Source organism: Hesperophylax consimilis, chromosome 8 (assembly GCF_061612785.1).
Source record: "Hesperophylax consimilis isolate HC1 chromosome 8, BYU_Hcon_1.0, whole genome shotgun sequence".
Taxonomy (NCBI): domain Eukaryota; kingdom Metazoa; phylum Arthropoda; class Insecta; order Trichoptera; family Limnephilidae; genus Hesperophylax; species Hesperophylax consimilis.
The window spans coordinates 28,726,648-28,739,472 of record NC_142843.1 but is presented as its reverse complement, the minus strand read 5'-3'; the positions used below and the strand labels follow the sequence as shown (position 1 = coordinate 28,739,472).

The 12,825-nt window shown below is 32.3% G+C and overlaps 1 protein-coding gene across 2 annotated transcripts in view; it reads right to left on the bottom strand.

The window, feature by feature from the left end:
- Positions 1–12,825, bottom strand: part of LOC149421828 (atrial natriuretic peptide-converting enzyme) — a 99,102-nt gene that overhangs the window by 56,406 nt on the left and 29,871 nt on the right. For both annotated transcript variants that reach the window (XM_089634070.1, XM_089634071.1), the window contains exon 3: positions 11,538–11,727. In XM_089634070.1, coding sequence (XP_089490196.1) covers positions 11,538–11,727 — 190 coding nt within the window. The remainder of the gene's footprint in view (positions 1–11,537; positions 11,728–12,825) is intronic.

Sequence of the window (12,825 nt, the reverse complement as noted above, 5' to 3'; positions counted from 1 at the left end):
CCATACATATCTTCGTAAAAATATATTTTATATTTTCGTTAAAACAGACCAAAGCCGTACCCCTTTTTCTCCGTGTAAGCTCCCTTGTTAAAGTCCATGGCATTAACTTCCTTTAAACGTGACCGTGTCAGTGACTACTCGTGTAGGTGATCGTGTACTCATTCTAAATCGTGAGAGAATTGTTATAATGCATGTAATAGTCTTCGTCGTATTATTATGTGACTTGAAAGCCCAACTCACGCACGTCAGCGAATGCTGCACTGTGAATGACAATGCGCCATTAATGTAGAAATGGTGGCATTTACTACTGCGGAATCATAAAATGTTTATTAGCAAATATGTAGATTGCTTTCTCTGCTTTGTTGGAAAGTATCACAGTACTTGCTATTGTGATTGTACTGCATTATTCGATTGCTTTTTCACCTACCCACTCTTATATTTATTGGGACAATGTTGTACAGTAGGTTAATATAGCACTTAATAAAAACACGCAGAAATTTTACTGTTATAGTTTCGAAAACTTATACGTGCAGGCGACAAAAATAAAAACTGACGAATGATGTAACTATTTTTTTGCTTAGTTAACCTCATTATCTACAATGGCTACTCTCGAATCAGTTATGAACTAGACTATACTCAGAAGAACCCAAGTTTAAAATATGTGTAAAAATATGACGGAGTCCATTAGATATTTTAATCGTACATATTATTTCAACGCGTTAAAATCACGTTCCACGAGCTCTGCGGGCTAGGGCACTTTCTTCTACGTTTCCTTTAGCTGTATCATGCATTAGCTTATTTCTAAATACTTCGATCTCATTGTGCGAGGACCTTGAAAAGATTAAAAAGAAATAATTATAAAAATTTTGCAGTAAAGTCTATTGTTCCCCGTGTTTCCTTTATTTCCTATTATAATCATTTATTTGAAAGACAAACATTTCCGGGTTACTAATAACCTGACAATGTTTGAAAATCTCCTACTACCACCACAATTTGCGGAAAATGTTGCTTGCGTTGTGATGGAGGACTTAGTCAGCCGAGGATTTGAACACACTATGCCTATTGCATTATTAAGTTACAAACACAGAATAAAGAAGAAAACTAGAAAATTTTCCTTGCAAATTTGAATGGAAACAAATGTCCTACTGACTTAGTACATATCGGTTCTAAATCATTTAGCACGCAGTCTGTCTCTCTCACACTTGCCTGAAATTATATATCGCTATCACATTTGAATTGCGTAATCATGGTAAAACTTACTTTTGTATGGAAATAAAGGTCCACATTGGGCTTATATTTGGATCACGAAATACACCCACAAGGCACTTATTTTGTTATTATTTATTATATGCTTACAAACAAAAGCGCCCTTAAGGAGTTTTTTTTTCACAAAAGTGGCGCTATACAATTATTAACTTCAACATAAGATAACTTTGATTGAGCATAATATCTGGATTTCCACCAAGTCCAGTTGGATCTCCTTACAATTATCGTAATATTTTTTTGGCTAGAAATACTGCCAGAAATGAAATGTGGCAAAAACAGTGTTCAGATTCTTACATAATTTTGAATGTAAGAATATGAACTTTTCTCAACTTATGCTTTGCAAATCATTTAATGACTGTTCGTTTTAATATAATAGTCATGGACAAATAATGTTTTAAATTTCACATGTAAAATTATTAAATACGTAAGCGTATGAAATTTTCTGTCCGACTTGCGTTAACTTTTTCTGTATATTTATTAATAGTAGGTATTTACAAATAGTAGGTATTTATAAATAGTAGGTATTTATAAATAAATTCAATTTATAATATTTATGGGGGGCCTAATTTCACCACACAAAAATAAAATGTAAAATAAATTTAAATGCTATATCTAATTTCAAAATAATTGTAAATAATTTAATTTTTTTTTTCAAATGCTGATTGACAGTTATTTGGGATACCCAATCTAAATTTCTGTGGGTTTTAGTTGTATTCATTATTTGGTCTTAAAAATAATTGTTTCAAGCAAATGAGACTGAGTATGCTAAAAAATACGTATCTCATTGCAATATCATGTGTATATTTGTAAGGAACTACTAGGAAAAGTTAATCAAAATCAGGCTTAGACCATCTACTTGTTTTGAAAATCAAGTGTGCAATATTTCGTCAACCTTCGAATAAAACTGTAGATTTGTGTATAAACATAAATAAACGTCGCCCGCCCTGTGTCCGCCACGCGCCACGTGTCCGACATTCTCCTTTATATTGATAGAATATAGATAACTGGATAGATAGATAGATAGAAGGATTCAGCGTTTTTTAATTAAGTAGGTAAGTACCTACTTTTAGTAAGTACTCAAATTCAGAAAAGAGAATTTAAAACTACCTAATGCTCACATAATATTTGCCTATTCAAGTACCTATAAAAACTAAGCACAATTACCATAATCTAGGTAGGTAAGTATAAAATATTTTAATGTTAATATTACATCATAATATTTTGCGGGAAGTGAACGCTTTGTGGAGTGACATAATACTTCCAATAAAAAAACACATTTCATTTTAATTTTACGCCAGAATTAAAATGTTTGATGGCTTCATCGGGAGAGTTATTCAAAGTATTTCATGAAAAAAATTGATGAGATAATATTATTTATACTAACCAATTATCATAAGCCTGAAACACCCATACAACTTGACAAAAATCGACGATGTTCCAGGGTATCGATTCTCCAATCCAGGCCGCTCTTACATACATTGATCGACGATCTTATTCTTGAGTCTTGTCGATGGTACATAATTACATACGCCAAACGTCAAAAGTCATTCCACTCGAACAACCTAGTGAGTCGAACCACTCTTTGTTCGAGCGGAATGATTTAGTCGAAAATCAAGCGCCAGGCTTTTCATTTATTGCTCACGAAAATTTGTTATCTTTGTGCTATGCATAAAAACCGTGTTTTAAAAACATTTGTTTATTATTAAAACAAAAAAAATGTTTTTTGTTTTTTCAACAAGTATTTCTTGTCAAGTTTATATGGATATCTTTAATCTTCTTTAAAAGTATAAGACAAGAATAGTTCTTATCTTGTGAAGAGATTGATTGAGTGATGAATTTATAATTTAATTACAGCTTTCGAAAGTCGTCGCACCGGTTAATAAGTTCATCCCATTGAACAATATCAATTGTTCAGAAATAATCCCATAGAAAGTAGGTACCCGTCTACAACTATGTTGTGAATATCTCTTTACTTTCTGAATATACCCATCAGCCATAAACCAGTATCACCCATTGTATTAGTTTATTCACCAAAGTTCTATTTATCTATGAATTTAATTTAATATTGAGAGATTATTGTATTTTCTATGTTCATCGAGATAAATAACAAACATCGGATGCAAAGTGCCTTGCAGCTTAAAAGAAATTATTACAATTAAAATCGTACATGAGCAAAATAATTGGAATTAAAGGTGCCTATATCGAAATTTCTGTATTTATATACAAATAATTATAAACGCCAGTTAAGGGTCGATGTGAAAATTAATCATTTGTAGAAATATCACAATTACATGTATGGATCCCTTTATGAAAAAAATAGTGAAGGAAGGTATGATATGATTTGAGATTTCACGGCCAAAAGTATTAAACTGATTTGTTTTTGGGGTATTATGCCGTGTTGCGCTACCTCGGACAGCATTATAGGGTCCATCATCAGAGCAGATATCTATTACAAATAGATAAGAGTAGTTTTATAGTTAGGTTGAGTAGGTACTAATTGTAAAAAATAATTTTATTTACTGTGATATAATATTTTATTGAAGAAGAAGATAATACTAATAAATCTACACAAAACGGTCACAACTAGGAATCGAACCCAGGATCTCTTTAAAATGTTTTTTTTTTACAATCAGTACCAACTTAACACATCTATCAAAACCTACTTTTATGTATTACACATCTACCCTGATGATAGACATTGTAATGCTGTCCGAAACATTGTCTAAAGAAGGAGGTAGCGCAGCAAGGCATAATACCCCAAAAGAAAATTACTACAACAAAGGTATTTGTTCTTTTTTTCTTGAGTAATCCAATGGGTTGATTGTGATCGAACTGAAGAAGAACTCTGCATAACTTGACCGAAGGAAACAACAAGACTAACGCAATTAAAAAATATTTGGGTAATGTCTGTAAAAATTTAGTTATTTGCAACGAAAGCCAAAACCAATTTTGCATTCTACGACCCATTTCAAAACTTCTAACGCAACAAACAGCTTTGGGTCTAAAATCATTACTAATATTTATGCATGTTTCTGGCGTTGCACAATGCCATTATTATAATAATATACAAAGAAACGTATTATGTTTTTATTGAAACGCACACGAGGTCCAACTTTTACTTCCTGATCAATGGCGGAGATAAAAACTATATCAAACTAAGACAAATCGTGACCCAACTGGCAATTTGGATAGCCGAACTACAACTGCTACAGCAATTTATTCAGAAATTGTTTCTCAAACACGATGGAGAACTAGTATTAACATCTATACTTTTGTTTACGAAAAGAGTTAATTTCTTCAATTTCCAAATCGTGATTTTGCTAAACGGGCTAGCTTAGAGCGTACTCTATAGTCTGTATTAGTACAGACTACGGATGGCGAACATATTTCTTCATTTAATTGTGTTAAAGAAAACGTCTTATTATTAATTTAAATCTCCTATGTAGTGTCAGATAAATAATACTAATAACTAAGTGAACAAAATATGTTTTTGCACAATGTGGTATTTTTTTGTTTAGCACTGAGATTAGGTATCAAAATTCGAAATTTCAAAAAAATATTTATTGCACAAAAATACAGAGTACAATGGGTATAACTTATAGGTTACATCCTATCTCTTCCAGCTAACCCAAAAAATACAGATTATATTACATAACCCAACAATTAAATGTTAACAAATGTATGTATATAATAAATAAAAAAACAGAGGTATTTAATTTATGTAAGGTGTAGTGATTTAAGGTGTAGTGATATTTGTTTAAAAGAAATGTTTTAGTGATGATTTAAATTTAAGTAGGTCGGTTATTTGTTTGATGCTACGTGGAAGGTTGTTATATACTTTAATGGCCATGTAGTGTGGTCCTTTTTGAAATATATTTTTGTTTGCTTTTGGGATTAATAAGTTTTCTGTGAACCTTGTAGAGTGTTTATGTGCATAACTCCATTGTATATATGTCCGTCACTGTCAGAAGTTTGAGATTTTTAAAAATTGGTCTACATGAATCCCGGTGATCAGAGTTTATAATTTTTCGTAGGCACCTCTTATGGATGATAAAAACATCTTTGGCGTTTACTGAGTTTCACAATAATTTACATAATATGCATATCATTTTATTCACGAAGGTTTTTTTCAGATAAATCTGAGAGAAAATGTATTAATTCGGAATTGAATACTTCAAACCCTTAAGAAGTCGCAGTCAAATATTTAACAAGGCATCACATAAGAATTGGTAAAATTCATATAACAATTGTACACATTACACATACCACATAACATACATACGTTTACTGTCAATGTCCAGATAGCATAAAACTACTTTTTCAAATGCCCGTATGTCACCAAAAAATTGTTCGCCTTCCCTGCTATAAACTATGGACCACATTTTTTAAACAAAGGTGAACAAAACGACAAAAACTTTTGCTTAACAAATACTTCTTTGGTATTATTTAGAAACCTTTTGTATATTTTTTGCTGTTTTGTCTCATTTGATATTCATAAGTACAAATATTATACGAAATTAAATCATGTACCTACCACTTACACAAAGTAGTGTATGTATATTCAAAGAATGTTTCACGTATTCAATTGATTCAAATAAATCATTTTTCAATCCGTGCTTCAAATTTGAAACTGTGTCGCCAAATAAAAGGCTTTGAATGTTTTAGAAATTAATTTAGCACTACCAAGTTTGCAGAATGAGCACAAAATATCACAAAGATAATTTATCGAACATTGACAGTATATACGACTGAATTCGCAGTTTCGTGTCACAGACAATATTTCCCGTAAAGTGTGACAATGTCCTCAATAAAGGTGAATGTTATGACGGCAGCGGAAAAGCATTATTTAAACTTGAATCCACTCAACTCCACAAAAAGAAGTTTATTGTGTTCACTTGAACCTTGACCTCAAATAAAAAAATAACAGTCAATGGAGAAAAATGTCGTGGTATAACTGAAAGTATACTAGATTATGAATATACATTTGTATTACTTTACCAACAGAATTTCTTCAATTCAGTTTCATTTTCAAATTCATTTTCTTGTTTTTATCTATTAATACCTATTTCTTTAGTTTATTATGTCAGCTAAACAATAGTAAAATATGTCGTGATATAACTGAAAGTATTCTAGAATATGAATATACATATGTATTTTTTTTAACAACAGAATAGTCAACACTATAATTTACTATAATTTTACATGTAAAAACATTATCATATTGGAATGTCCTAAAACGGGCAATCGCCTAGTTGGACATTTTAAGTTCATTAATTGTATTATGTAATATATACAAACAAACAATAAATAAAAAAAAAATAAAAAAAAGATTGGATTCAAATCGATTATTATTTAATTTTCATACTTCTAACGGAACTTAGTTCTTAAATAAGAAGACAAATAATGTAACGTACCTAAATTATATTCTATTTGTATAAAATTTGTAATTTTTAAATTTTAACGTGAATTTTCTGACAAAGGTTGAAATTTGTGTAGTGAAAAAAAAGTAAATAAACCCCAAATAGACCTCAAAACTCAAATATATTTTAGCTGTGAAATAATGGGAAAGTTATTTTGCATGGCGGGTGTGAATTTCGGGGGTTCTCCGAGTATTTGATTCAATTTGAATGCCGGCAACCCGGGCGTTTATTTGTTTGTAATATTTATTTACATACATTTTTTATATGCCTCACTAGACAAAGTCTATTCCGAGGCGTGTAATTTACATATTGTATTTAAAATGTTCCTCGGTAGAGCGTATACAGTTGCATGAGAGATGGTTAAGAAATAAATTAATTATGAAAGTTCATAAATAATTTAGGTACCTACTTGATAATGAACATTACTGAAAGACACTACACTATGGGCCTTACTAATAAACGTGTTCCAAGTTTAAGAAAACCGATGTAACACAGAGGAAGTTCATGTTAGGACATATCTTATCTTAATATATAAAAATCACGTGTCGCTGTGTTGTACACGCTAATCCCCGACACCGCCAAAGCGATTTGAATGAAAGTTTGTGAATGTGTTTAGTTGGTTCCAACTTGAAAGATAGGATAGTTTTGGACCCGATTATACATAGTCAACGAGTTATTATACAAGTCATAGACAACGTACGCCCGGGCCTACTAGTGGTTTATAAATGTAGCTAAGTAGGCGACTTAAGGTTGATAACATTGAATCTATACCAATTTGAAAGAAAAATGATGTCGCCAAATTACTAAATAAGACATTTCGACTCCTAGGCCGCAGACAGGCGAAGGTCGCGGGTTCAAACCCCGACGTGCGCAAGTAAATTTTATTTTATTGGTTTGTATTATTTCACAACTTTGTCATTTAAAATAATATAAGGTATTTTTGCAGAAGATTCCAGAGTGGAAGGTACTCTCAGTATCGCCCTGGTGTAAGAACAACATTCAGAATTGAAAAGTTGATACTTACTTGCTGCATTCACAAAAAATACATAGTTGCTTACGTACATCTTCGTCTCATACATACTATTCTGTTATTCTGACTCTTGACATCATTAAAAAAAAAACCTTTTTGATTAACTCGATCATGCTACGTCTTTCTGGGGCGTCCTCGACTTCTATTATTCATCAAGTTGCGCAATAAAATATTGAACAACAGTAGTCGGTTATTAGGGTACTTGAATCTTGCATTTAAAGAATGTGGTTAATTGGGAATTATAATTTCTCATTGACAAATAATTATATGGGTCCACCTCAAAAAAAACTTGCACAAAATAATTGCCATCTAAAATTCCTATCGTTTTTTTTTAAGTATATATTTTGATCCTAACGTAGACCTAACCACATAATATGATAATTATCATTTTTTGTTATGTCGCTTACAGCTTATTACAGTCGCTTTGTCCGCTGTTATTATATACGTACAAATGTAATGAAAAAACTAGTACATTCCGTTACTCATTGGTTTTGAGGTTAAGTCAATATTAGCTACATTCATACAGGTTTTACTCGCGAGCCGTACAATGTCGAAGCATTAAATTTGAACTAGATTTATCCCGCGGGTATCTTCTTAAAAAGACCATCTAAAATTACTAGAAGCCTGTTTTTAATGGGAATGCTGTTTTAGCACGTAGGTACATATCTGAGTAGTATTATCTTAATGTCTGTACAGTTTAGAATTGTTATAAACGGAAGTGGCGCCCTCTGTTATTTTTAAAAATAACCATTGAAATTTCCAAACTGTCGCAGCGGGTTTTCGTCGACGATTTGTGTACCACTCAATGCTCCCAAGTTCTCTACTATTTCAATGCAATAGTAATTATCGTTATTTTTATATGAATACTGCATAAAAGTTCCAACTGCTCGCTGCTACCCGTAGCCAGTGAGACAAAGGCATCCCCAATTGAAGTATGTTGTGAGGCTGAAGAGTGTGGCGATGAGGAGGAGGAAGGTGGGGAAGTACCTACCTATTTAGATCTGGTCATCAAACATGGCTAACGCCACTTCGAGCGACGTTTCGATTCTGAATGGTAGTCTTTCACCAGAGTATCTACAACTATGGAACGACGAAAAGTTCGACTAGGTTTATTGGTTGTCACATGAATTTCTTAATCTTATTCATTACGATTTTTTATGTGAATACCGCACAAGAGTCCCAACCGCCAGGAGCCAGTGTGAGGGGTTTGTTGTGAAGCTGAAGGTAGTGGGGAAGGGAGAAAATGGAAAAGATAAAGTACCTGGCCATCTCAAGCAACGTTTCTAAAACGTTTGTGAAAGGTGGTCTTACTCCAGGGCGATACTGAGAGTACCTTCCATTCTGGAACGTGCCGCAAATAAACCTTATATTATTTTAAATGATTAAATTGTGATATAAAACAAACAAAATGAAATAAAATTTTCTTGCGCACGCCGGGAGTTGAACCCGCGACCTCCAGATTGATAGTCGAGAGCCTTACTCCTCGACACAAAAGCCTTCGACTATTTTCTTCTTCGACTATGACTCACTAATAATATTATGATCGTTCGACGTTTATAATAATATCAGAATCAAGAATATTATGTGTGTTATTCTAGATACTTGTTTCATCAATATTATTTCATAAATTAATAAAATTATTTGCTAAACACTTTTCAGAAAAAAAAAAAACAAGGTTTTATTATGGTTCAGAGTAAAATAATATCCAATATCGAGCATAATACCACTATTAAAGGCCTAATCCACCGAAGCAGACAAGCTTCGAAGCTTGCAATATTAAGTTTCTCTAACGTCTAAACCACGTAAACCCACTTCATTGAGTTCATGGTAATATTCAATTTCCGCAATGGAAACGAAAAGCCCCGGAACTTGATTCGTAATTATTTTTACGTCAATAAGACAAATAGACTAATAATGTAAATGGTAAAGTCATTAGTTTGAATGAAACAGATTTACTGAAAATGATTGAATATTTATTTGTGTACGTGTTTTGCGACTAACGCTTTCAATATAAGAAATTTCAATTTGGAAACTGATACGTTTCATCGGAGTTAAATGTCAATTTCGCTGACATGCGAATGATTATCAGATCACCGTTTCATTCGAATTGTTACCAGAGCCGTACAAGAAAATAATATGGAATAAATAAATGAACAACCGGTTTGGTGACTATTTAACTGGGCTGGAATCGAACTGGCAACTTTCGGACTGAAGTCAAATGCCCAGAACAATATTTAAGTCGTCTGGATAGAACGCATCTATTATTCTCTACGAGCAAGCTCAATTTGTAACGTTCTATTTGTGAGAAATTTTGATAGTGTACTGATTTAATATTGAAGAAAATCCTTGCTTACAGCTCTTCCTTCCGTCAACGTCTTAGAATAGTTTTAAATAATTGTAAAAATTCGATCTTTCATGACGATTCCTATAATGTTCTTAGTGAGTATATAATACATTATCTACGTAATATAATGTGAACTTTTATTAAAGTTAAATCCAATCTAAAAATAATGATGGTGTCATTGTCGTGTTGGTTGATGATAGCAGCCGTACGCTTTAGGAAGTATTGACCTAAGAACCAGTGGCTATTGATATATCGCCACTTGTGACTTATGATCGTTGAGGAGGCGAATCTATCAACCGTCAAACAGATTAAAGTGTGCTTCAATCTTGCTTCAAGTGTCAGAGGACAAGTTAGAGGCTGAAATCCTGTTAATCAATTGATTGACTGAGCATAGAAAAGTTTGCATTTCGTTCATCTATATATTTGTTTTTACGTTACTTTTCCGTTTCAAGGTGTTTTAATCTATTTATAAATTTTCGGGAAATCGACAGTTTACATTTATTTCAGTTTGTACATAAGTATTATATAGCCAAAATAAAGCCAATTATGGATTTACTCATTGTGACTTTACCTCTACAGAGACAGCATAATAAGGAATAATTAAATTGAATTTGTAAGAAAGGAATATGAATTCAAAAATTTATATCAAAACATAAGATTATATAAAACGAAAAACTTACAAAACAAATCATTTATAGCCATGGAGAGAGGTTGAATATATAAATCACATCATAATAGAAATATAAAAAATAGAGACATAAAATTATTCACAAACCATCAGAGAAATATTATTTTATGGGCCTCTTGTACTTGGTAAGTTCGCAACTGAAAATATCCACCTTGGATAATACGCTATTGTAATTATTGCATGGTCTGTTCAGGCAAGAATTCTGCTTAGAGTTCGTTTTGCATTGATCCACCCTGAACAGGACAGAAGAGCGTGTTGAACGCGCAGGTACACTGAATTGAATTTTATTTAGCAACTCTGGGCATTGAATATTATTTTTAACTACTTTATACAGGAATAGTGCATCCTTATGATGCCTCCGTACACTCAGTGAATCAATTTTAAAGTATGATGCTGCCTCTGCATAATTATTAAATCTTTCAAATGACTAGTAACAAAGATATTTTAGGAATTTGTTTTGAATTGCTTCGATTTTGTTTATGTGGATTTTGTAAAATGGAGACCAAACAACCGATGCAAAGATATTTTTTTCAAATCCCCGTGTTTATTCGGACTTTGTGGTACCAAACGACAAGAAGAAAGTTAGAAAATAGAATTTACATTGAGATAGTGACGTTCCTTTGGAGAAATTGTATAATTATTCCTTATTTGATATTTTTTTAATTTTACCTTAAACAAAATATATATGGTTTATAATGTAAGTGGTTACTTACAAATCTAATGATTTCAGAGGAAATTTAGGATTTGATTCACAGAACTACTTAGTATGGGTATTTTGATTATACTTACAGCCTACGTAGACGCAGACGGCCGCCACCAGCAGGAAGACGAAGAATGCGGCCAGCAGCGCGCAGCCACAACGGCAGCCCTGGCTGAGGTGGCGACGCGTGAAGCGGATGTCGCTGTCGCAGGACATGGTGGAGCCCGGGCCGGCGCGCGCGCGGCCCCGGGTGCCTCCGCCGTACGCCAGACTGGACATCTAATGACAAAATAAATAGTCTGTTAATTAAGCGAAGATTTGTTTCTTGGTAACGATATAATGAATTGAACATAACATATCCGACAGATCTTAAAATGAAGAACAAAACATGGAGACATGTTGTGTTAGTTACCTGTGATAAAATTTGCATTTAAATATATATTTCTATTTTTCGTTCATTCATATTTTTTTGAAATTATGAATTATTGTCTATCATGTTGCACTTTGTTCGAATACAATAACATAAGTGAAGAAATTTTACCTAGTGTTCTTCTAAATTAAGATGTAGTTTTTGTGACAGATGACGTCACACAGACAAATCACAGATTTGGTGCGATTTGGGGAGAACCGAAAAATTGAAACTTTAAAGATTATTTAAACTATTAAAAACAACTACCTACAACATTAAAAAAATATACCTGTATTAAAGTTATAAGGTCATTCATTATCGGTTAAATAAAAAAGGGACTGGTGTTCCTTATTATAGCAAATTCTGCAAACCATCCAAAGAAAATATATTGACAATAATCTCAACCGACAGTAAATTACCATGTTACAGACTTTTTCAATTCTAAACTAAATTGGGAGTAATGTAAGATATACCTAATACTGTGAAATGATCTCAAGAGCTAAGTAAAAGCTTTGAATTTATTATTTATAAAATTAATGTATGACTCTTTGAATCCAATACAATAGTATTTTAAGATTATATATAAAACCTGTTGGACTAAGCAGGATATTTATACACAATATATGTCTATCCGTAGGTCATGATAAGACGACCTCAATCAAAAGGAGTTATATCTACAATATTATTTTTAATGAAACAACATGCTAAATTAATGTGTGTTTTGCACTGATATATTATGTTTCCTTTTTGATTATTTCTAGATTATGATATTGTCAAAGTGATAACACTGAACACCAGGTCTTTTCACCACTCTTTGTAATTTATAATCATGAATTATTTAGAGGCATTTGTTACGCCAAACATTATTGTAGATAGTGCAGGTACACCTATCTATCACGAATATGTAGGCAACAGTATTTAATATGGAGAAATCACTGAAATTCTAAACAATAGGGAAAACATCATTA